At 34.9% G+C, this 27,276-nt stretch overlaps 1 protein-coding gene across 1 annotated transcript in view; it reads left to right on the forward strand.

The window, feature by feature from the left end:
• The window catches only part of LOC115214101 (aquaporin-4-like), a 284,398-nt gene that overhangs the window by 161,035 nt on the left and 96,087 nt on the right, over nucleotides 1-27,276 (forward strand). Inside the window, exon 2 of the mRNA XM_029783158.2 lies at nucleotides 17,680-17,760. Coding sequence (XP_029639018.1) covers nucleotides 17,680-17,760 — 81 coding nt within the window. The remainder of the gene's footprint in view (nucleotides 1-17,679; nucleotides 17,761-27,276) is intronic.

The raw sequence follows: 27,276 nt of genomic DNA on the forward strand, positions 1-27,276 counted from the left end.
GTGTGTGAGAGAGAGAGAGAGAGTGGGTGGGGTGGGTGTTTGGGTACGTATGTGTATACATATACATACATATAAATGGACTTAAATGTACATATGTATATTTGCTCGTATATTTAAATGTACATATATATATTTATACGTATAAAACAAAGGGGGGGGGTATTTCTACAGTTTACAACCGATTCTCTCTCTTTCTTCTCTGTTACTTCGTCCCGTCTCTCTCTTTTTCTCATTCTCTGTTTCTCTTGCTTATATATATTCTCTCTCACCCTCTGTAATAGTTCCTATCTTTAAGTCTACGTCTGTTTCTTTCATTCTCTCCGACTCTCACTTCCCCGCCCTCTCTCTCTCTCTCTTTAACTTGACCAATAACATCTACCTACACATTGAGTTCCGTGTATTTCAAATAGTCTTGCAGTTGCGGTTCTTGTACGTTCTCACTGAAAAATAATTTAGTTGTGTGAGACACACAAGGAAGTCAATTTATAAACATAACTTACAAAGCTCTAGACAAAATAGCTTGAGTGAAAAAACTTAACCCTCTCTAGAATAGGTTTTTTCGAACGCATCACCGCTCAGTAGCTCGGTTGAAATGTTATTGGTTAGTAATAAAGGCTTAGCAACTGCTATGTGACCTATAGCGGTCATACCTACGCATGACTCACCGCACACACAAGATATTTCTATAGAGAGGGAAATATAAATAGTGTATTTAAATAGACGGAGCGCAAAAAATTTAAATTAAGTAATATTGTAGGGATAACGTACAAATACTCTTGGCAAATATATTTACCCACGACAAAATTGTCAACTTTTAGCAGATATGGCAAAACTGAATTTAAACACACTGGGTGAGCTAAGATTAAAAATAACTAAATTATTTTTCAGTGAGAACGTACAAGAACCGCAACTGCAGAGATTTTTACGCAAGACTATATATACATATATACCTATATATATATATATATATATATATATATATATATATATATAGGCGAGAAGAAAATGGAGGACAGATGACAAACAGAAGTGTGTCTTTTGTGCTAGTAAGCCATTATTTAATTAATAAATAAAGGTGAGAGTGAGAGTGAAGTTGTTTACGATCGTTTCTGTTTACCATAGTGAAGAAAACATATATTACATTTTTGCATCGTTGCTAATGGTAGACCTCTTCAGAACGAAGAAGTCGGAGGTAGGAAAATGGTCTCTCGGTTTCTTTATTGTTAAAAATTGTTTATTGAAGCTTGACTACCTCAAAGGTACGAAAACCAATGCTAATTTTAGGATATTTCCAAGAAATTGCAAGAATAACAACCTGTGTGAAGTTTCAATTCCAAAAGTAGAGACAAATTTTTATAAAATTCTTTTTGACAATTCGTTCGTCTAGAGACGAAAATATTTTTTATAATGTTTAAATAGAAAAACAACATACAAAGCTTCATTAATAGAAAATGTTGTTAATGTAGTGAACTATAATTATTGTTATAATTCTCTAAAAAAAATCATTATTTTCGTAATAAAAATTCTATTCTTTTATTACTTTTAGTTGTTGTCGGTTGTGTTTTTCTCAAAGAAGTAAAAATTCTACTTTGTTTGAATTGTTTATTGTCTTTACAAAATTTTCCATTTCACTTCGATTTTTCTACCGTGATATTATATTATTATTTTCAAGCAGATGTATTTTATAATGTGGTTTCTCTACACAGACATAGGTCATTCTTTATGTGCTGTTCATCTTGTTATGTAAATTCAGTTGCATTGAAAGTACTCTACTCTTTCTCTCTCTCTCTCTCTCTCTCTCTATATATATATATATATATATATATATATATAGGCGAGAAGAAAATGGAGGACAGATGACAAACAGAAGTGTGTCTTTTGTGCTAGTAAGCCATTATTTAATTAATAAATAAAGGTGAGAGTGAGAGTGAAGTTGTTACGATCGTTTCTGTTTACCATAGTGAAGAAAACATATATTACATTTTTGCATCGTTGCTAATGGTAGACCTCTTCAGAACGAAGAAGTCGGAGGTAGGAAAATGGTCTCTCGGTGTCTTTATTGTTAAAAATTGTTTATTGAAGCTTGACTACCTCAAAGGTACGAAAACCAATGCTAATTTTAGGATATTTCCAAGAAATTGCAAGAATAACAACCTGTGTGAAGTTTCAATTCCAAAAGTAGAGACAAATTTTTATAAAATTCTTTTTGACAATTCGTTCGTCTAGAGACGAAAATATTTTTTATAATGTTTAAATAGAAAAACAACATACAAAGCTTCATTAATAGAAAATGTTGTTAATGTAGTGAACTATAATTATTGTTATAATTCTCTAAAAAAAATCATTATTTTCGTAATAAAAATTCTATTCTTTTATTACTTTTAGTTGTTGTCGGTTGTGTTTTTCTCAAAGAAGTAAAAATTCTACTTTGTTTGAATTGTTTATTGTCTTTACAAAATTTTCCATTTCACTTCGATTTTTCTACCGTGATATTATATTATTATTTTCAAGCAGATGTATTTTATAATGTGGTTTCTCTACACAGACATAGGTCATTCTTTATGTGCTGTTCATCTTGTTATGTAAATTCAGTTGCATTGAAAGTACTCTACTCTTTCTCTCTCCTCTCTCTCTCTCTCTCTCTATATATATATATATATATATATATATATATATAGTATTCTGTAATGTTATTCTCTTGTACGTAGTAACTGAAAATCCCACAGATATAGTTTTAAGTTTGTTTACACCTTTTTAATCAGTTCCCAAGGTATCAGCTATTTAGCAAATGATTCTGCTTTTAACTCAATATATTCTCCACGCCATAGCTTTTATCATGTCTATTAATAATTCTTTCCTTACATTTTGATTTTCATTTTATGAGGTGATGCTATTTTCATCTCACTTACTGTTGCTATATCGTTTCGCTTGCGCTTTCTCTCCTGTTCCGGAAAAGGATCACATTTAAACCTTGTATTTTTTTCCTTGTTTCAACCCCTGATGGTGTCGGTACGACACAGTCTATGACATATTTAGTTTAAGACAATTATACCTATTTCATGCTTATGTTTTGCATCAGTTTTTAATGGACTGCTTGTTTGTTCGAGTTGAACTCCATAATATTTAATTAAAACTGAGGACTAAGTTTTACGCTCCAAGGAGTGTAAGTTTAGAATACTTCTTTTTCAAATGGTGAATGAAAATTTAAAAGTGTGTTCGTTTAGGCCCAACATTTCTAATGGAAGAGTGAATATAGAAGAGAAATGGCGTGGTATAGTTCGCGTCTGTGGTGAAGGAAAAGTTTTGGTTTGGCCAGTTTGTGAGATGATGGTTATAAGTAAATCTTAGGGTAGAGGTTGTACAGTTTGTAACACGTTGTTGGTCATTTGAACTGGGAGACATATGTTGAAAGCATGAAGAGAGGTAAAAGAAATGAGAATGTAATCTAAAATATGGCTAGAAAGACACGTACATAATAACACTGATGGATATACAAGATAAGAATAGAAAAGAGTGAGGTAAGAGCAACAAGCAGAGAAACGGAATTCTTAAGTTATAGTCATTGAAGCAAAGTAATGTAGCAATTACTAAAATTACGATTTCCAGAAATTAGTGATATTCTGTGTGAAAAAATGGGAATTGAGAGTGGAAATTATGGGTAAATCACACTTTCTTCTCTCTATCTTCTCTCTCTCTCTCTCATGCGCGTGCATACACAGACACGCATCCATGCACATCGACATATACATAGACACATAAACTAATACCTACATACACTTATATCCAAATGCACGTACACTGCACACACACACACACACACATACATACACACACATACACACACACAGGATTACAAAAGATAGAAAATAGCGCTCAATACGCTTTGTAACATTTCTTTTTATTTGTATCAACAAGTTGCGCACGACTTGCATAACTTAAAATTACACATATGTGAGAAATTGCCCTGTTACTTGGCTTTCAGCAACAAATATTGTCATGTATGACTAATTCTCTTTGGCCTGTTCAGGTCATTTAGTGGAGTTAGTAGCAGTCTGCTATCACATGCTGCTTCTGTACCAGGGTTGATTACACACTGATGAATGATACCCATTAAGACAAGCGACAGAATCGGTGGATAACAACTATAACTACTCGGGTAGTTTTGCAGTATTATTTCTTTTCCTGGTTGGAAATCCTAATGTTAAGGATAAGGTGAAAAGGAAACTTGGTTCATGTCTTCAATTTTTTTTTAAAATTTCGTCTATCATATTTTTAAGTCACTACGTTTATTCATTCATGTTAGCATTACTAGTTTCTCCTATTATATCTGCTCTTCAGCATTAGGTTTGGAGTTATCTCCTCTTTATTTTTTGTCATTATATATGTTGGTTGTGTTGTAAAGGGTATTGTAGTGGCAGAATTGTTAGAGCGTCAGAAGACGCCTGGTGACCTCTCTTGTATTTCTTTACATCCCGTATTCTTTACATCCCGTATTCGAATCCCGCCAATGTAAACATTACTTTCACCCTTTGCAGGTCGGTAAAATTAAAGAACCAACCAAGCACTAGTGACGATGGTATCGACTAACACTTCTCTCTCCAAAATTGATGGCTTTGTGTCTAAATCAGAAACCAATATCTTCTGGTGTGTGTGTGTGTGGTGTGTGTGTGTGTGTGTGCGTGTGTGTGTGTGTTGTGTGCGTGTGTGTGATCCGCATTCACGTTGTGTTCTGTTGCATTGCAGGCCTTGACATATTTAATATAAATCCTGTTTTTAGTTCGTTATTTGTTTCTTTGTTTTCTTAATGTCTCTTTTTATGATTGGGTGTTTTATTTTCATTCATTTGTGGGCGTATAAATGCGATAAAAATATTTTGATGAAAACTAATACTGTATCTGTTTAAGTTGACAATGCTTTGACAAACTTCTAAAAAATTATTACAGATAATAAAATTTTGCAAATCACTCCAAACTTGACTCTGGAGCACGTGGTGTATTTTAAAACAATACTGAGGTTAAAAGCGATGCTTTTGAAAATTAAACATTTTTACTAATAGTATTATTTTCCATTTCAATTACCAACACAGGATTATTCGGCGGTTGTAGAATTTAGATTCTACATTATAGCTGCCTCACTTTGTTGTGGAAGTTGTTTTGATGTTTCTAGTTTTAATTTAATGTTACGTATGTCGTGTAAGGAATGTAAAATATGTTGCTGCGTAATATTTTTTGTATGGTGTTTCGTATACAATGTGTGAATTGTGCTGTGTTTTAGTATTAGACGTTAACTATATAGAGTACATTTTACGTTCTGAGTTCAAATCCAACAGAGATAAACTCACTCTTTTTATCCTTTCCGGGTCGATACAATGAGAATTAACTGATCATTAGGGTAGACGTAATTAATAAGCGTCTTCCACTGGTCTTGGATTCGAATTTATTATTATAAAGGCGGCGAGCTAACAGAATTGTTGCTATGGCGGACTAAAATAAATAGGAGCATTTTTTCCGACTTTATGATCTAAATTCAGATACCTACGAGGTCAGCTTTATTTTTCTTTCTGCATTTCTTTCAGGGTCGATAAAATAAAGCACTAGTCAAATACTCGAATCTAAATAATACTAAACTCCCTTCCCTCAAATTTGCTGGCCTTGTAGAATAATTTGAAACTACTAGGCGGTGTGCTGGAAGAATTCTTTGCGCGTCGGACTAAATGTTTACCAGTATTTCTTCGTGCTCTTTTTACACTGGTTTCAAATCCTACCGAAGCCTATTTTGCCTTTCATCATTTCGGAGTGCATAAGTACTGGGCTAGAGGTAATCGACAAATTCTATTCCACTCAAAATTATTGGGTGTGTATCTAAATTAGAAGCCATTGTTGTTGATTTTTTTTTTGTGATGGGTGTCGTTGGGTAACCTGTTACTGATATTCGTCTTGCTATGTGAATTTTACATTTACAGGAATAAATCAACGTATATTAGTGGTATTTATGATAGCATGCTGATATGCATGTAATCCAATCTCTCCATAAATATCAATCTGAGAGATGAAATCAAACAATGTAAAGAAAAAAAATAAACAAAGAAAAAAATATAAGCTAGCAATCTAGTTCATCTCGCTTCTCATCAGTATTCATTCTTACACACGCACACACTCACACACACACATACACACAAACACACAAGCACACACGCACACATATGTGTACATATATCTGTATATATGTGTATGTACAAAACAAATTCACATCCTAGAAATGTAGACAACTCTACATAGAGAATAAAATGAAATGGTTATGAAATTTCGTCATTACTCTTATTACTATGTGCAACGGTTCGCAAACATTGGTCACAACGGAAATGCAGGTACATATTTTTTCTCCAGTAATATTAATTTTGCAGTGCGCATTATATTATTATTTTCCGAGAGAAAAAAATAGAATATTGATTCTAGAATTACTTTTATATAGTAGAGACGAAAATACGATATTGCGTCATACTCGCATATTATATATAAAGCTAGCTATATGGTATGTACTAAAATACATTGAATAACAAACTGAGATTGACCCTTAGGATATAAGTAACCGTCTCCCTTACATACCGTGTTTTCCCGAAAACAAGACTCGGTCTTATATTGATTTTGCATTCAAATAACTTAGTAGGGATTATATTTTTATGGAAAAAATCCAAGAAAAATAAAAAAGAGTCTCATGTCCTCGTGTAAAAAGAAAAAGAAATCCACGTTTCTAGTTTCCAAAAGTTTATTCATTTGCTTATTATTTTTTGTCAAGTACAAACATTTCGTCCTCTTCTGGAACATAAATCACCAAACTCCCAACTTCAGACTGAATTTCTTGCAAATCCTTTTCCTGTAGAATCATGGACCCCAATTTCTCGTGTTTGGCAACTTAACTTTCCTTAAATAAACAGTATTGTGTCTAAGTACCAAGCTCGCAGTGCATTGGCAACGCAACTGTTGGTAATTTTATCCCATGAATTCTTCACCCAATTCACGACTTCTTGGAGGTTTGGTTTGAGAAATTTTCTTCGCTGATTTCTCTCCATTCTGTGTTCGATATATTCATTCACTTCCATCCAAAACTAATCGTTGAGGGGCTTGTTCATTACGAGATCTAATGTTTGTAGATATGAATTCATTCCCGAGGGAAACATTATGTGGTCAATTCTTCTTTCAGAAAGGAAGGTTTTTATATCTTTTGCGCGATGAGTACTGGCCGAATCCCAGACTAAAAGACCACTTTCAGAACCACGTAAAACAAGTGGCATAGTTAAATCAAACCATTTTCTTCTTATAGCCTGTGGGCACCAAGCCTTTTCCGTTGCAAGGACATAAATAACTCGTTCTCTTTTCGCTTATTGTGATGATAAGCGGTGGGACTTTTGTTCCATTAAGATAAATTGCTAAAATACAAGTAACTCTTGCCCTTTCGTAACCCGTTGACGCAACATAGATTGACGAGGTACCTGTCTGTTCAATTGCCGATTTAGATACATGGCCCATAAACACTGCAGTCTTAACCATAGCAATTGTATTGGAGATATTGTACTTAGAAAAGTAGATGCCATCAACGAGGAGCTTGAACGCAACTGCAGGTTGAATCACTTCAGCATCCTCCACTTTGAACAGTGTTCATCTTAGAGAGAGCTCATATCGCTGAAGGAAGTTATCCAACCAATTAGATGATGCTTTGACTGTCTCTGGGGGTATATCCAGTTGTGTTACCATTGCAAGAGAAAATTCTTGAATATCAGCCCTGTGTACCACCAAAGCCTTTGTTCTTCTGTCAGCAATCCATCCCAAGGTGATATCTTCCAGCTCTAAAAATAACGGTTGTCGACCTGATCCCCACTTGCGCTTCTTAGCACTTCCCTCATCCACCTGTCTGCTAAGATTATCGTAGTGTGCTCGGTATTTTCGAACCATTCGGTGATCCAAAATCTCCTTAGGGAAATCCGGGAGATTCTTGTTATCTGGCTTTTCCACAATTCCTTTTTTGTACGCCACGGAAAAACGCTTTCTTTTGCACGCATCTTCCTCGGCGGACAAGTGACTCAAGCCAAGGCTGTCAAGTCTGTGCACATGCGTTTAGTGCACACTTTAGACAAGCTGGGGTAGTTGGTCTATTTTGCAAGCATCACATGCTCTTGCTAATAAGGTCTTATTTTCACTAGGTCTTATTTTCGGGGAAACACGGTATATATGCATATATATATATATATATATATATATATATGATAAATTTCTAAGCGAGGTATAAACAGTAGCTGCACGACATCTTGAAGCATATTTGCCACCTAAATGTCGTTAACCCTTAAGTGTTGATGCTACTGTTGATTGTAGCCCAGGAAGACATCTCCTCCAGCTGGCTATTGACACACTTTCTGTGCCATATCAGTAGCCACATTTAGGTGACAAATATACTTCACAATGTCGTGCAGCTACTTTTTATACCACGCTCAGAGATTTATTATTGCTGGTTTCCACATTTTCGAGATCAGTGACTTTTTGTCACTGGAAAAATTATATATATATTTGGATTGAGAACCACATTCAATCGCCAACCGGTGGTTTTGAATTTTCCTTGGATCTACGTTGAATTTTTTTGCTGCAAGCTAACTGTTGTATGAGTTCGTTTCGGTCTGTCCTTTTTGTTCTCGTGTTACACGTTTAATTAATTTTTGAACTGTTGTCTTGTTGACAGACGGTAATTTTCGCTCTACGGGGCAGAAAATTTCTGTTTTTTGTGCGAACTGTTAACCTTTACAGGTTATTTTTGAAAAATTCCTCTTTTCTTGTCATTTGTGACAAGTTTCTCTTATTTTTGCAATGGAATTTGACTTAACGTCAAAAACAGATTTTCCCGAGATGGGAGAAGGTAAAAGCGTCGACAAACAAAAGGTCACCAAGGCTAAACAAAGGACGCCGTAGGCGGTAATATTGTAGAACTGGAAGTGGCAATGGACAAGCTATTCCCGTTCAGAAATCTGGTGAAGAAACAAAATTGATACCACCCTCTTAAACCACGCAAGCCATTCATGAAAAGACAGTAATTTACTAAGTCTATAATATAAAAGAAAAAAAAACATAGCGGACGTAAAAAATGAAATAGTTGAACGGTGCCTGGCACCAGTATGGAATTATATTCGCTACGTTAGCCGAGGAGTGAGAAGCGCTACGATAGAAGCTCATTTCGAGTCGGCTAGCGTAGCGAAAGAAATTTCAACACAAACGTTGAAGAGCGAACAAATCATGCTACTGCCCACTCACTGAGGACGCAGAACGGCAAAGGTGACTGTCGAAGATACACCCGTGGGTTATGAAGTTATGTGGGTGGTAGCAGCAGTTATTTTCAACGTGGAGGAAAAATTATCAATATTGAGCATGAGGAAGAAAGAGGCTACAAATTGGAAGGGCCAAGGACTTGTATTCGACGCTGAAAAGTTTGCCAGATAGAGTCTTCGTGGGGGAGGGACATTTTATACGTGTATCGGTTGAGGGACGTAGGCCCAGGTGTTTAAAGTGCGGACAGAAGGGCAACGTTCGCACCGAATGCACAAAACACCGTGAAAAACACAGAGAACAGCAAGCCAGACAACACAGCAACAACAAAAAAAAAACACGAAAACAAAATGAAGAAAAGAAACAGAATGAAAAACAAAACGAAAAAGAAAAGGAGGAAAAAAGGCAAACAAAGGAGAAAGAACCAGAAGAAATGAAGTACGTGACCGTGAAAAAATTTAACACACCGGTTTTCCCACCCCAAACAAAAAAGAAAATAATTCAGACGAACAACAAAAAAATTTAACACACCGGTTTTCCCACCCCAAACAAAAAAGAAAATAATTCAGACGAACAACAAAAAAATTCTCCAATTCCACCTAGCTGGTACTACATTTGTAGGACAGCTTTTCAATAAACACCACCCCACCATGCTAACATGTTTTTAAAAAACTGACAAAATTGTTTCTTTTAATGTGAGAAATGAAAAGGTGCATTATTAAAGCAAGCAATCGTACAATTTTTTTTTTAAATGACAGACAAAGAGTTTGACAATCGTTATGCCAAAGTCGGAGAGGAGGAGTGGCAAGGAAAACTCCTCCAAGAACATGTTGCAAACAACCTAGTTAAGGATGTGACCCAGGAGGTGATAGCTGGGAAGCTGATTATCAGCCCGACAGCCAGACCTATATATATGTACGTATATATATATATATATATATATATATATAGAGAGAGAGAGAGAGAGAGAGATAAATAGATATGTATGTAAGTATATACATATATATTTTTTTTTTTCTCTCCTTGTTTCTCTCCGTGTTTCTTTTCTGTGTATCTTTCGGTTGAAGAGCGTAGGCTCGAAACGTAAAATACTTGTTTTATTTATATTCCTGAGCGCCATACTAATACAATTGTTTGTTTGTATTCCACCTGCCTTCGTCTTTTCTTTATTTTCATAAATCTTCCCGTTATATACATATATATATATGCATATGTATATATATGTATATGTATGTATGCATATATATATATGGATGTATATATATATGCATTTATATATATATGTATGTATATATACATATATATGTATATATGTGTGTGTATTTATGTATATATATATATATGTGTATATAGGTATGTATATATCTACTTACCTATCTGTTTACATACATATCCATTTACCTACCTATATATATATATATATATATAATATATATATATATATATACACATATGTATGTATATATATTTTCCTACATAAAAGTCTTCTAACAAACGTACCTTTGTAAGTGTACACAGTGTGTATTGGGTATCACGTCCTTCTATATGTATCTCCTATTTAAGACGTTGCATCTATGTGGACGTATTCCTGTATTTGTCTGAGTTATAGTTATAGTTGAAGACCAAATGTAAAACTTAAAATTCGATGTTATACACAACTTATGTAATTTTCAGAAAAAAAGAAACAGTAAGGTTTCGAAATAACGAAATGTCTCCATACGGTGAAAACTTTTATTGCATTGATATAAGTCATTCACTCATTCGGTCTTTTAGGCAATATACACCGTAGGATATCTTTCAATTTATACGATAAACCTTATAAATCTTAAAGTTCAATATTCCCGTGGCATAAGTTAGAGATATTGACATGATTTACTCAAATAATAGTTCGTGGAATGGACCTAACAAAATTAGCTAGAATACACTCGATATTTCGTATTTAAATCCGGTGTAACTATTTCTATTTGGATAGGGATTAGAAAGCGTTATATCTTGATAAACTTCCAATATATATTTTGGATATTTTTGGAACAACTCGCCTTATTAACACTTGATATTTCACATTCAAATCCAATGTGAGTATTTATTCCTGGATATGAATTGGAAAATATTATATGCTGATAACTTACATTACCTATTTTTAATATTCTTGGAGAAACTCGACTTATTAATACTGGATATTTCTATTTTAAATAAGATGTGAATAATTATACTTGGATAGAGATTAAAACATATCGTATGCTGATAACTAACATTACATACTAGCCAGCAAAGGGGGAGCACGCCTTCCCTCCCAGAGGTGGGGCTGCAGCCCTCTTCTATACCCTTCCCTATACTCTTCTCAGTTATATCCTCGGATAAATGGAAGGGGGTTGAAAAACCTCTCCCCTACTCTTCTAACCTCCCCCACTTCCACCCCCTTAACCCTTCTATTATTTACCCTCCATAAGGTTCTAAAGTCATACATGTACACATTAGACATTGGAAAGGGTTAGAGACAATGTCATGCACCCTACACGAGCCAAGCTAACTTAATTGCTCTTGCAAAAGTGAGGGTGGCACCTTCTCTCTTTTTCAATATTAGAGGAGAGAATATGTTGTTACCAAAAACGTTAAAACTGTACTAACTTGATCGATCTGTTACTGAAACAGGATTTTAACATCCTTTGATACACACTTTGCTATCATTTATATGGAGAATTGCAGCAGGAACATAAGCCACCCTGTGGTGAGATGGTACCAACTATCAATAATCTTAAAATGCATGTTTCCAAACATTGCACAAAACTTCAGCAACAGTCAATGGCTAAGTGAGCGAGACATCTTAGCTCCACGTAATGATGCTGTCGACAAAATCAATTGGGATCTCATGCAGCCATTGCCAGGACAAGAACAGTCTTTCAAATACATCGACACTCATTGATCAGGACCAAGCTGTAGTTTTCACAACTGAGCTCCTGAACTCTCTACAGCCATCTGGGATGTCACCTCACAACTTAACATTTAAAAGGGGGTCCCCATCATGCTGCTCAGGAATGTGAATCCACCTTGCCTATGCAATGTCACCAGACTGGTGGTGAAAGCGACGCAACCCCATGTCCTAGAGGCAGAAAATATCACTGGGAAATATAAGGGGGAAGACGTCTTTATTCCACGGATCTCGTTAATCGCATCTGATCCCATCCCTTTGAATTTAAACGACTCCAGTTCCCAGTGAAACTAAGTTTTGCTATGTCAATAAAAATCCCAAGGACAATCTCTTAAGGTTGTTGGGCTTAACCTTGCATCTCCTATGGACAATAATATGTAGGATGTCCGAGATTTGGAAGTCCCAAAACTTTTTTCTTTATTTGTACTCCAAATAAAGGACACACAGAAAACATTGTATATTTAGAAATTCTACATGATTAAAATGTGATTGATTTCATGGTTTGTTTTAATAATTTTGTTTATACTCACTTAGAATTTATACTTAGAATTTTTCTGAAAATATATTTTTAATCAGAATAAATATATTTACTTCTTTTAACACTTATATTATTAAGGCACATTCCTCCGCAAATACTTAGTCCGTAAAATTATCATAAGAAGATACCAAGTTAGCTTTACAACCAACGAATATTTTTTTCGTTTATATATAGTTTTGAGTTCAAACTCTCCTGCATCTGGATACTTAAGAAAAACGCATGTTATCTAGCTAACGACTTAATAGATTACGTCAATTTACCAAGCCAGTCAGGAAGCATATAAGCTTTTTCCGTCTCGATATAAGCTTCCATTAAATTAGATCCTACCGTCTTAAAAACAGTACAGAGTACAATATTGTCTGAGCATCCCATTTTGTAATCATGATTGATTGAATGACTGACCTGCCCTTTCAGAGGTTACTCGGGTAAAACAGCATGAATAAAAACATAAGAAGCAGTCATAACAACATCTACGTCATCGTCACCTCAAGCTTTCAAAGATTTTGAGATTCTTTTGTTTTAAATGATTATGTGCACACGGTTATGCAATGCTTTGTATGTGAATGCATGTGTGTGTATGTGTGTATGTATGTATGTATGTATGTATGTATGTATGTATGTATGTATGTATGTATGTATATATGTATGTATTTTATGCATGCATGTATGTATGTATGTATGTGTGTGTGCTTGTGTACCTCTGTGTGTGTGTTGTACATCGGAAGGACGTTGTCTGTTTGATGTCTGTAAAATAAAAATATCATTCTTTTTATTCGTCCTTTGTTTACCCAAGTTTTCCAATGAATTTCAAAATAGGATTTTGTTTGTAACTTCAATAGATTTTTTATAATCATTTGACATAATAGCTTGTCACTTTCAACATTCCTGGTTTCTCATGACGTATAAAAGCTGTATAACATTGCACCACTGTTCTTCCAGATATTGATTTTATAATTTATTCACTCCATTCTATAACAGCTCTCACAACACCATCCCCTTCTCTCTCTCTTTCTCCCTCCTTCTTTTCCTCCTACTCTCTCTCTCTCTGTCTCTCTCTCTCTCTCTTTATCACATACTCTTTCATTTTCTTTCCTCGTATTTAAATGTTCTATCTTTTTTTTAAAATCCTTGACATCGGTATTTTGTTGAAAGGAAGGAACTGCAATAAAATCTACAGCAACAAAAAATATTCCTTAAATATTTTTTGTCCATTTTATTCTTTTTGATTTCATTCATAATTACACTTCTATAGGTAAAATATTAAAAAAATGTTTACACTCTTCAATATTGTTCAGATAATACTGAGCGGCATTTCTTCATGTAATATTTTATGCACATATTTATGAGAATCGTTGCCCGTACTTTGAATCATGATCGATTTCAGCTCATTAGAACCAGTAAAAATATTATTCGACAATTTTAAATAAACATTACTACTAAACGCAGATTGATCGTGGCTGTGTGGTAAGTAGCTTGTTTACCAACCACATGGTTCCGGGTCCAGTCCCACTGCGTGGCACCTTGGGCAAGTGTCTTCTACTATAGCCTCGGACCGACCAAAGCCTTGTGAGTGGATCTGGTAGAGGGAAACTGAAAGAAGCCCGTCGTATATATATATATATATATATATATGTATGTGCGTGTATGTTTTTGTGTCTGTGTTTGTCCCCCTAGCATTGCTTGACAACCGATGCTGGTGTGTTTATGTCCCCGTCACCTAGCGCTTCGGCAAAAGAGACCGATAGAATAAGTACTGGGCTTACAAAGAATAAGTTCCGGGGTCGAGTTGCTCGATTAAAGGCGGTGCTCCAGCATGGCCGCAGTCAAAATGACTGAAACAAGTAAAAAGAAAAAAAAGAAAAGAAAATACGTGGTTGCTCGATTTACTAGAAATAGCAATCAAGTCTCCACCAACTCTTTACAAAAGAAGTAAATTGGTTGGTATGATTTTGGATATATTGTATCTAAGAAAAAGGAATGATATCATTGCGCTTAGATTGGAGTTGAATGTATTGGTCCGTAAATAAATATAACACAAGCATTACAAGTTTGTTTACTTGTTGCTTTATGTATTCATACAATGTATCTCATCCTTGTTGAGTCATGCCGACTCCTAAGGGTTTCCCGGTTTCATAGCGTATAAATTCCCCACCTGGATGAGACACCAGTCCATTGCAGGATTACTCATTTTTGCCAGCTGAGTGGAGTGGAGCAATGTGAAATGTTTTGCTCAAGAACACAACACGTCGCCCGGTCCAAGAATAGAAACCACAATCTTACAATCATAATCACAGCACCCTATCCGCTAAACCACGCACCCCCACACCAATAGTATATGACTAATAAAGTTTATTCATCGAGCCAGTTAAATGATGGCAGTACAAGCATTGGAAAGAGCGGTATGAAATTTCATTCTGGCTTTCTTTATGTAGTGGATTCAAAAAGAGATAGAGGTTCATGGCGAGAAGGAAAAATGACCACGTTGTTTAAATGGAATATTATTTGTCAAGCAACTAGATATTAAAATAAAGATTCCCTTCAGTAGGATTTGAATTATGAATGTAGGGAAACAGACAAATTCCGAAAGTTACACTATCGAATGATCAAACGGCTCTGCGAACTTATCACCTTGCTAATAGATGTTCCTAATTTAAGCAGAAGCCCATAGTTTCGAGGGAAATGGTCCCGAGTTCTTAAGCAAGTACTTTATTTTATCGATCCCGAAAAGATGTGAAATAAAGTTGATGTCGGTTGGACTCAGAATGTAGCAAGCCGAAAGAGATAACTGCAAATATTTTTTCCGATGCTCTAATGATTCTGCCTGTTCACCACCTTTAAAAATGTGTTGCCTGAAAGTAGAGCGCGTTAATTATTAGCGCCACCGGGCATGCTTCCACCTACAATTATCGTTGATTTATTAGAATTGTTAACATCGCCTAACAAACCAATCAAAATGGTATAATTGCACTGGCGACGATGTTAAAGACTAAACGGTATTCAGTATTTATTTTCATCTTCTATTCTCTAGGTTTAGATTTCACTGAAGTCAAAATAATCGCTGAGATTTCACGAATCAGTAAAATCGATATTAGGCGTCTTCCCTATGAACCTGTAATTCTGAGACGAAGTAAGAAATCAATGTAAATGTATTTAATCTCCTGCCAATGAATAAGGTCAAAACTGCCGTGTTTGGAATATAAAGTATTTGCGATATGATGACATTGTCACGAATTGTAAACAATACAGATAAAGAATTGTGCTCTCAATATCAAACCATTTCAGACAACGCCCTCAATGAAAATTATGAAACAAATGTATTTTACTACATCAAATAGTCAACTGAGGCAACGCCCTTTAAGATGATTATAATAACTAGCTGGACCCATGAAAAATTCACGAAAAACGAAAAATGTAAATATCTATAAACAGTGTACTTGTGCCATGAGAGATGTTTGTATATTATGATCGTCTGTCTTTACGTTCTGAGTTCAAATTCTGCCGAGATCGACTTTGCCCTTCGTCCCTCGGGGCCGATAAATTAAGTACCAGTTGTGTACTGGGGTCGATCTAATCAACTAGCCCCTTCCCTACAAAAATTTCAGGCGTAGAAAAGTATATTGCGACAGTTACAGAATATAGAAAGTAATGTAACACCAATGACTATATATAATCCAACCAAAATATCTTTGTTACACAAACGGAAACGGAATTACTATTTAACCTTAAAATACATCGTACATATTCAAAGAAACTTAATGTACAAATTGAAATGCAAAAGAACAAAATAATAAATGGATTTATGAATGAAAGTTTGGTAATTGTCTTTTATTTCCACCACCCGATACTTGCAAACATATTTTAAGTAACCTAAACTATACACACTCAGAAATACATTCATATATATATGTTACGATTTATAGCTGTAATTCAAAGGGGCCAGCCTTTTCATATTCTGTGTGAGGCTGAATCTCCCTGAGAACTACGTTAATGTTATGCATGTCTGTGGAGTACTCAACCATTTATGAGTTAATTTTATCCTCATGTAGTAATGAAAAGTGTGTATGTATCTATGTATGAACTTTTCATTGGATTTATGTATGTATTGTGTCTCTCAATTTCTCTCTTTCTCTTTCACTTCACAATTACCTGCTCATCGAATTAGCGAATAAGAGACTGAGAATTCCAGACACATGTATATTCCTGTTACTTACTAGATGAAGCAACACATACTTTTTAATTACTGCTACAGACCGTCCGAGGCACTGTATTATTCAAGTAGAATTTGTTTATCGTAGTGAATATTCAAATAGGGCAGGAAATGCTTCATCCCCAATAGAAAACGTTTTGACTTCATGGTATCGATAAATATATATATATGCATGTATATATATATATATATATATATATATATATATATATATATATATATATATAAAGCAAGAGAGAGAGAGAGAGAGAGAGAGAGAGAGAGAGAAGTCAAGAGAGAGAAAATGGAAGAGATGAGAGGAAATTGGAGAGATTAGAAGAATCATAAGATACGTTACTAGATTCCGTGCTCGAAAATAAACTTGAGGTTACATGTAAGGTATTTTGTAGTGCCCTTGTAAGAAATCAGATTAGCGGAGCAGATATTTTCTCAAGTACGACTGGATTAAATATTAAAATCTAGTTAAGATTTGTCTTTATAGTGAACAAAAAGCAGTGGTAGAGGCTGCCTATTCTCTGCTGTACAATTTGAAGAACTTGGCTGCTTTATCTAGTATACCGTGTGATTGTGTAACGTTCTGTTTTTCTTCGATTTCTCTGCATTTTCATCCAATTTATGTTTTGTCATTACATAATATTTAATTTATATTTCTGTTCATTTGTAGAGTTGGTATCATTCTGCATTCTTTGATTACTTTCAGCTAAATTACACTGGTGCCAGTATGAATCCTGCAAGATCCTTAGGCCCTGCAATTATAATGCAAAAATGGGAAGATCACTGGGTAAGATTTCCTTTCTTTTTTTGTTTGTTTTCTTTACAAAAATTCCGAATCTCTTTTTCTTCACTATAAACATTAACAAGTCCTTAAATAAGAAATGAAGAAACGCTTGAGCATCTGATATATGATTTTCATTACTTAATAATGTTTTCTACAGTCAAATACAACTGGAAACATAATCTTGTTGCATGTGGGCTAACAGTAGATTTTTGCCTTATAAAAATTTGGCGTATCAAATATTGTTTCCGTCAACGTAAACAAAATTCTCGACCGTTTCTGGAATGCGAATCTCTTGTCGACTTTACGCGTTTGCGGATCCCATCCGTTTCATTACATACATGTGTCTCACCGTGGCATTTCATCTGACATTCTATTAAATCTTGTGGGCAGTTAGGTTTGGTTTGTCTCCTAGTCTCTTCTTTTTACACATAAATGATCTACTTACTGCCCTGTCCGAAAGTGCTCAATCGTACACAGATGATAATATTTTTGATTTCTCCCTAAACTTAGCCATGCCTCATCAGCGTGCAAACTAACCTCCCACCGCAAACCAGCACTAACTCCATGAAAACAAATCTGAAAAACATTTTCAAATAGAAAAATTCCAAACTTGTTTCTTTCAGCAACATAGAAAAGAAAACCCTGCACTTCTCATAACAAGAAAATATCGTCGGTCACAAAACCCTTAAAATATGCAGAGCGCATATAATGTAAATAATGTAGTTGTGGTTTATTATATAACAACCCTCCTTTGAACTCCTTAATGACAAGTAGCATTCTACTATTACTACCTTTCCAGGCAAACATTGCTCAAATTAAAAGTAGTCTCCACTATCCATATAACATCCTACATCTGTCTCCGTTACCAGAAAAATCAATCGCACATAACACTACAGTTCTACAACATTTAGAATTTATCATTTGATTGCCTTCGTAACGTCCCCCAACATTCTACCTATATCCACAGAATATCCCTAAATTCTTCTCTCCTCCCTTTTTTCTTAGCTAGCGAATCATAAACTCCGATTCTATGCTTAATTGAGTTTATTTATGCATTTATATTTCTTCGCTTCTTAATTTTTACTTTTCTTTATTCTTTATCGTTATTTTATCTTCGGTCCTTTCCCAGCTACCCACTTCTCTAAATCTAGTATAATAAAATATCACCTAGACCCCAACTATAGCCTATCAAAGAACTTGTCTAACTGACTCCTATTTTACCCGGGACGCTGACCTTAAATATCATATCACAACTTTTCACAAACTATGTTCTTAACCTAACCCCACACCTTAATAACATCAACGTCCAAACTTTTTGGTCACTCTCGACACGTCCCTGTCGTATTCCTGGGATTCATTTTCATTTTTTTTCATCTAGTTTCAGCTCACGAGCTGTGGCCATGCTGGGGCACCGCCATTCGATGTTCATTTGTTTGTGAAATTATGCTTCATCTGGTGATTATAGTTCGTTTTGTAATGAAGTAATGTTCTCATTGTTCTATTAACAAAATGTGCAAGAAAAATCTGTAACATGTTGCTTAACATACTAGAAAGACTAGTCAGAAATGTCCAAAACACAGTTAAGAGCAATTTCGAAGGGAATGAAAATTAAAAACATTTACCATGTTTTACAACCGGACCTCAGATTTCGAACTTTAATTAGCAAATAAAATAATTTGCAAGGCGAAGTTCTCATCAGCAGATACGCCAAAATATTAACATATAAATTAGAGACCAAATAACACGTTCGCATCCTTATATATTATAATTTATCTATCTTCCATGCAAGCGCAGATTAAATCGGCAGCAAATAAAAATTCCGACTAAACTTCAGGAATTGCAAAAATCAATTCTTAAAATTAATATAGGGTAGGAAAAATTATAGATTTTTTTGTCCTTAAATGTACACTAATTTTTATATGCAAAATATGTCTATTGACTTCGTGTATATACTAGGCCATTGGTAGAAAAAGAAATTCTATAATTTTTTCCTACCCTATATTAATTTTAATTATGTATATTTGTTTACAAATATTAGATAGATAGATAGATAGATAGATAGATAGATAGATAGATAGATAGATAGATAGATAGATAGATAGATAGATAGATAAATATGTCGCAAATCTGTTTTAATATACTTTCTATGGTTAAATAGCTTTCTGGCTATTTAAGAACCTATCAGCTCACCTCTATGTGACGTTCAGTGCATTACAGAAACCATATTAATTTTCAAAAAAACATGTCGCTCTCATTATATAAACTAAATGATGTAGTTACAGAAGTATTCTCTTAGAAGAACAAGAAATATCAATGCTAGCAATGCGTATGATTATAGGTTTATTCTTCCTGGGCTGATACGTGCCTAAAGAAAAATTATGGCTATCTAAATATCTATCTATCCGCGTATCCCCATATATATATATATATATATATATATATATATATATATATAAGGATAATAAGACAAGGTAGAAAATGCTAAAATAATTTTATCAAGAATATTTTAGTACCGGTTTTTCAACACGGAGTAAAGTATGAAAAACAAATAAACTGTTGGAAAAATGAAATAAAATATTTTTTTTAGTAATTCCATTTTTTTTTCTGTTTGTATCTATCTCTCTCTTTTACTCTTATTACTATCCACACAGCTCTTACCAGATCCCGTTTCGTAGACCGTGCTTCTGCTCTCTCTCCCCGCACCCGCCTCGCTGTTGTACGTCTCCTGTTTCCCCTCACCTACCACTCATCCACTCATCCCCTATCGCACCATTCTCCGACCCTTCCGTCGACTACAGTCTGAACCATCCACCTCGCACATCTTCCCCAACCTACCCGTTTCCTTCTTCAAACGAGCCCACAACCTGCGTGACCTCTTGGTAAACATTTTCTTCCTTAACCCCACCTCCCAGCCTGGCTTGTTCCCCTGCTCCCGCCCACGCTGCCGCACTTGTTCCTACCTCTCCAACACCACCATCCTCACAAGCCTCCATCATCGTCCTTATCATATCACCGACTCGTTTACCTGCACTTCGAGCAACGTCATTTACTGCAATTCATGCTCTTTTTGCCCTTCTCTGAACATCTGTCAAATGGGACACTGCTTGGCTCGTCGGTTCACGGAGCACCTCCGAGATATCAGACTCATCAAAGATACCTCGGTCTCGCGCCATTTCCGCTGTACCGGTCATTCACTACAATACCTGTCTGCGTTCGGACTGTTTTTGCACAGAAGCCATCCGGAATCCTGCCTTCGTTGTGAAGAGGAATTTAAAATTCTCTTTTCGCTCCTATGCCCCACATGGAATCAACTCCCCTCCTCTCTTCATCTGAGTCCCTTCCTCTTCTCTCTTCACCTGACACCTACTTCCTCTCTTCACTCCTACCCATCTTCTCTCCTCATTGATACCCAACTCCCACACACCCCATTCCTACATACCCACCCCGTATCCCCCACCTCACAGCGCCACATCACCCCACACCCTCACACTACCCCACACACCGCATCACCCGCACACCTAAACACTATCATCCACACATTACAGCCGCACACATCCACATGTGAAAGTCACTAGCCCTTATCCACAAACATATGCACTTACACATTCTCACATAAACACACACGCACTCGCCCCAGAGTTTTGGGATCACCAATACTTTATTATCTCCCATTCTTTCTACCGCTCCCATCAAAACTTTTTTCCCCACCAGCCGCCATGCTTGATCGTTAAATCCACAATTTATTTATTATCTCACTTATCCCTTTCTACATATACGACAGGCTTTTTGTAGTTTCCGTCTACCAAACCCACTCACAAGGCTTTGGTCGCACCGAAACTATAGTAGAAAACACTTGCCCAAGGTGCTACGTAGTGGGACTGAACCCGCGATCATGTGGTTGGTAAACAAGCTACTTACCACACAGCCACTCCTACGCCTACACACACATATACGTATGTGTGTGTGCATGTGACCGCATGTATATCATTGGCGATTTTCTTTCTCCGTGTTCCCTTCCTTGTACCTTTCCTTTTTCTATGATTCTGACGAAGAGCTCCGCTCGGAACGTTAAATCTTCCTTCTTTTTTTCCTTTTCTTAGCGCCCAATAACACTATACTTGTTCCACGTCTCGCGTTCTTGTGTTTCCTCTTAGTTCTTTTTGGGAGTAACTATATATATATATATATATATATATATATATATATATATATATATAAATAACTATCTGACTGAAGTTCGTAAGGTGGTAAGATCGTTAGCACACGGGGGAAAATGGTTTGTGGTACTTTTTCCATACATTTGGAGTTCAAATCCTGCTGAGGTTGACTTTGCCTTTCGTCTTTTCGGAGTCGATAATATAAGTACCAGTTGAACACTGTGACAGATGTAATCGACTTCTTCACCACACCCCGAAATTTCTGGCCTCAAGTCAAAATTTTAAAGCAATATAGCTATTTATCTTGTTCATACTAACTGCTACAACCATCACTGACTTGGAGAAAAACAACAATACGCAGATGAGACATCTAGTAAATGGTTCGCGGTATGTACGTATCCTTTCATTTCATTGCCAGGTAATTTGATCGTAACAAAGTCACATCTTGAGCCAATATATTGTCGATAAATATATCACCTTGCCAAATACATTGTTGCTAAACGTATTGCGATATTTTTCTGTTCGCGGAGCAGGTATTAAAGTGTTTCATTCATTTACTCAATATATACATAAGTAGGCTCGCTAAAGTTACCTTTAAATATACTTCCATAAAGTACTGCTGTTAGAAACGATATTTTAAATTAGGAAGAATGAAGAAACATTCTAAAGCAACAAATTATAATCAATACCACTTAAAAATTCCATATTTCACGATTTTGATATTCATTGATGATGAGATGAATCCCCCTTGAGCTATACGTTCTTTTCTGTGATGTGGAATCTCTGCAGGGGCGCTAAGCTGTTCAATTATTTCTTTGTTTTACTTCTTTTATCGTTCTTTTCCAAGGATTAAAAATCTTCCTGATCGGAGGATGGAAATTTGTGATTTTGTAATCCTTTTACGTTGTTACTGATATTTGACTTGTATAAAAACATTAAAATAATATTTGAAGTTACAAAAGTATGATGGATAAATTTACTGATGATTCCGAATATAATTACCGTGTACTGTAATTTCCCAGGTGATGAAATTACAGTTTATGCATTTACTGTGTTCTAATTAGCTGTGACGAATGTACATCGAAACTGTTGATGGTTTATAATCAGACGCATTAAAATTGCTGCTCAACCTCTCTCAAAATGTTTATTGAATAATACAGGACTGAATACACCATGCATCACAATAAGATATTATAGAATATTGGCTGGGGTGGGGGATCTTTCCGGTTTGAAGGGCATTTTTTTAAATAATTTCCACGTAACTAAACACTTTTAAACTTCGTATACTGATAGAATGTGTTTATAAAGCATCTTTTTCTTTTGGCTTTATTGAGAAAATTCTATAGTTTGTAAGACATTTGTTGTTTATTTTTCAATTTCTGCAATTTCAACCAATCAATGACGTCTATTGATGTGAAAACGTTCTGTACCGTATGAATATGTCCCTGGTTTAAGTAACAGATTGGGTTTATTTACATTTCTGAAGAAAAAAATACCCTTCCCTTACCCCTAACCCTAACCCTAAAACAGATTGAAATGCAATAGATCGATACTAGGGTTATAATTATGGGTGACAATTTCATATTACACCGCTAGAGAAAACTGCCGTTCAAACTGAAAAGATCCGGGGTGGGTTTCATTTTTAGCCTTTTCGATTAGCGTTACTCTCACGATAAACAACTGAAAATTGTAATGCGTGAAACATACAAATATATTAATTCCGTCGAACTTGGCGATCGTTCTGACGTTTTTAATGAGTTTTAAGGCAAGCCTAATATTTGAATATTCGAAAATAAACCACAAGCGGATCGAAATCATGCAAAGTCGGTCCTCGTTTTACTCTATGCAGAAGAAATATCAGTAGATATTTGCTTACCTTTATGCAAAGAATTCAGATTTGTTGGTAACAAGTAAAGTCTCTCAAGTTCGCATATCATTGGAAGAAATGAGTTTCTCACGTTCTGAATAAAGCTCTCGACGAGCTAAAATGTTTTATTTATTTATTTGTTCTTGATCTATAAGAGTGGACAACGTTGAGGATAACAGGAAATTACAACGAATTAGTTGAATGCATGCGTGTGGGGAGATAGGTCAGAGATAAATTTTCTGTTACTTTCGGTAGGAACGAGTAAAGCTGATGATGGAAAGAAACTACGAACAGAGCGGGCGGGATTAGGATAGGAAGGGGGAGGTTGGTTATTAAACAGTCAAGAGGGGGTTTTGTTCGGCAGGTCAATGAAAACAGTAAAGCATTGTAAGAGCATTATCGTTAGGCAAAGAATTAAAGTATCCTGGAGAAAATTTTGCAGTATGATCCGGCCCTCTACACCATTCCAATCCCATTGAGATCAACTTTGCCATTAAGCATTTTAAGATCGATAAATAAAATTCCAGTTCAATTCTGAATTAATTATTCTCTCTCTTACACTCTTACTTACTCTTTCTCTCTTACACCCTCTTTCCTTTTTCTCTGTATTGTTCCTGTAATTCAAATGTCAGCCAGGTGAAATTAATTTTAATTTTCATTCAAATATGAATTGAACATTATTTTCTATAAACATCTAAATGTGATTGAAAATAACAAACAATAGCGAATGAATGAATATGAGTGTTGCCAGTTTTCTTTATTGCGGTGTCAATGGTTGAGATATATTGTGTCAATAAATCAATGCTTGACATCCTAAGTGATGCTGCTAAACTTAACTAATATAGAAAACAGCAACTAAATGTTACATCTATCATTTCCTGTTAACTAGAACGACACTGTTGTTATATTTATTATGTATACGATCACTATTACAGTCCTATTGAATTAAACAATATAACAAGTTTGATGTATGAAGAAGGGAAGATGAAATGTTTGGTCACACAATTTATTTGAATGCCTATGTTAATGCAAAATACGTGAGCAGTAATTTAATTTTATGCTCATCATTATCGTCTTCTTTACTTTGTTCAGCTGGATTAGCAGAATAGATTGAGCATCAGACAAAATGCCCTGCGGTATTTAGTTAATAAACTTTTCGTTCTGAGTTCAAATCACATAGCATTATACTTTGTTTTTCGTCTTCCGGTGGTGAATAAAATAATTACCCTGGGGTTAATATGATCGACTATTCCATCGCTGTTACACCAAATAAATAAATAAATATAATCCTAACATTTTGTCTTCGTAAGAAACTCATATTGGTTTCAAATTTTGGCACAAGGCCAGCATTTTCAGGAGAAGAGTTAAATCGATTACATCAACCCCAGTGTTCAACTGGTACTTATTTTATCGACGCCGAAAGAATGAAAGATAAAGTCAACCTTGGCAGAATTTGAACTCAAAACATAAAGACCGACGAGCAAGAAACTAATATTATAGTCCATAAGATGGTGGAGCGCCGACAGAATCATTAGATTTACGTTCTGGGTTCAAATTTCACCGGGGTCGACATTGCCTTTCATCCTTTTGAGGCCGATAAAATAAGTACCAGTTGAACACTGAAGTCAATTTGATCGACTTAACCTCCAAATTACTGACAATCGCTTATCCCTCTTGCCGCCAGACTGATTCGCTTCAAAAACAACAGAATAAAAATAAAAGACAAAATAAGTCTTACGTCGAAAACAATGGTGGTAATGCTTTTCCATACAAAAAAGAAAAAGAAATTCCCTATAACTCATTTTCAGAGGACTTAAGTGTAGAAATATCGAATTAGCTAAAAGCATTAGTAACGATAAATCGAATGCGTGATACAAAACATGATCCATACCAAAGCTATATCTACATTAAATTCTCTCTACAATATATCGCATGGTGTTAAAAAGGATTATATTTTCTTGAGACACATAATCCAAAGAAACTACAGATTTCAATATCTAGTTTGTAAGTAACAGCTTGATGAAAACAAAACACTTTTAACTTTGCATTTAGAAAATCTTTGAGCATAACTTTTACTTGAGTTCTTGCTCTAGTGTTTGATTACCATTGTAACTCTTTCGTTAAGGATAAACAGAAACAGCCATAGTATGAGATTTCCCTTGTACCTTCACAAGAGACTCGGTTTCTGATATTCTGGTCAAACTATCAAATAGAATGAAATAGAGTATAAGCGAACAGGCATACAAAATAATGTTGCTTAACTGTATGATTTTTGCAATATGAAATAATAAAGAAGGAACTAAAATGCGACAACCGATGTAGTTTATGTAGTTTTAATGGTTAAAAGGATAATTCCAAGTGGAGATATGCATAATTTTACCGGTGCGTGTAAGCGCACATATACACACACACACACAAACATATACATACATACATACATACATACATACATACATACATACATACATACATACATACATATATATATATATAATATATATATATATATATATTATATATATATATATATATATATATATATATATATACTTTATTTAAAGCAGCAGAAAATTCAACGAAATCTGTTACTCTGAGTTTCTCGTTGCCGTTCATCAGACAAAAACTGTCTGATGAACGGCAACGAGAAACTCAGAGTAACAGATTTTGTTGAATTTTCTGATGCTTTAAATAAAGCATATTACTCTACCACTGGTATTTGAGTATATATAAATATATAATAGTGTATGTAACATACACGAAGAGAAAACCACTATGTGGATTTCTTGCATGCTAAAAATGGCAGTCAAAGCCTAAAACTATGAAAGTATGATGTTCTCTTTTTTTTTATTCACTGAGATGTCTTGCTCGCGTACAAATCAACGTACTTTGATAGAAGAATAATCTTTACGTGGTTTTAGTCTTTAACTATCATTTTTAGCATGTAAAAAATCCACATTGTGGTTTTCTTTTCATATATGTCTCATACACTATTATATTTGGAAATATTTATGTCTTCTGACATAAGCATTCTATCCACTGGTAAATAAATATTTAATAATTTTTACCCTTACATTTAAGATCTTTTCACTTTCATCGGCAGATCGAGAAATTAATTTTCTGTAACTACACACTTTCAAACTTCGGACATTGGTAGAATGTGTCATCTAAAACATCTTTTACTTTTAGCGTTGTTGAGAAAATTTTCTATTTATGAAGTTATTTCGTGTTAAAATTGTCGTATTTCGGTAATTTCAACCAATCAATGACGTGTATTCAGCAGAATAAAATTATTGATTTCAGATCCTTGCATTTATATTGATAGATAGATAGATAGATAGATAGATAGATAGATAGATAGATAGATAGATAGATAGATAGATAGATAGATAGATAGATAGATAGATAGATACAATATATCTGTATATTTTAGCAATACCACTGTATAATTTAGCAATACCACTGTATGAAATCGACAGAAATAAGCACCATCACTTA

The sequence above is a fragment of the Octopus sinensis genome, linkage group LG1 (genome assembly GCF_006345805.1).
Source record: "Octopus sinensis linkage group LG1, ASM634580v1, whole genome shotgun sequence".
In the NCBI taxonomy this organism is placed as follows: domain Eukaryota; kingdom Metazoa; phylum Mollusca; class Cephalopoda; order Octopoda; family Octopodidae; genus Octopus; species Octopus sinensis.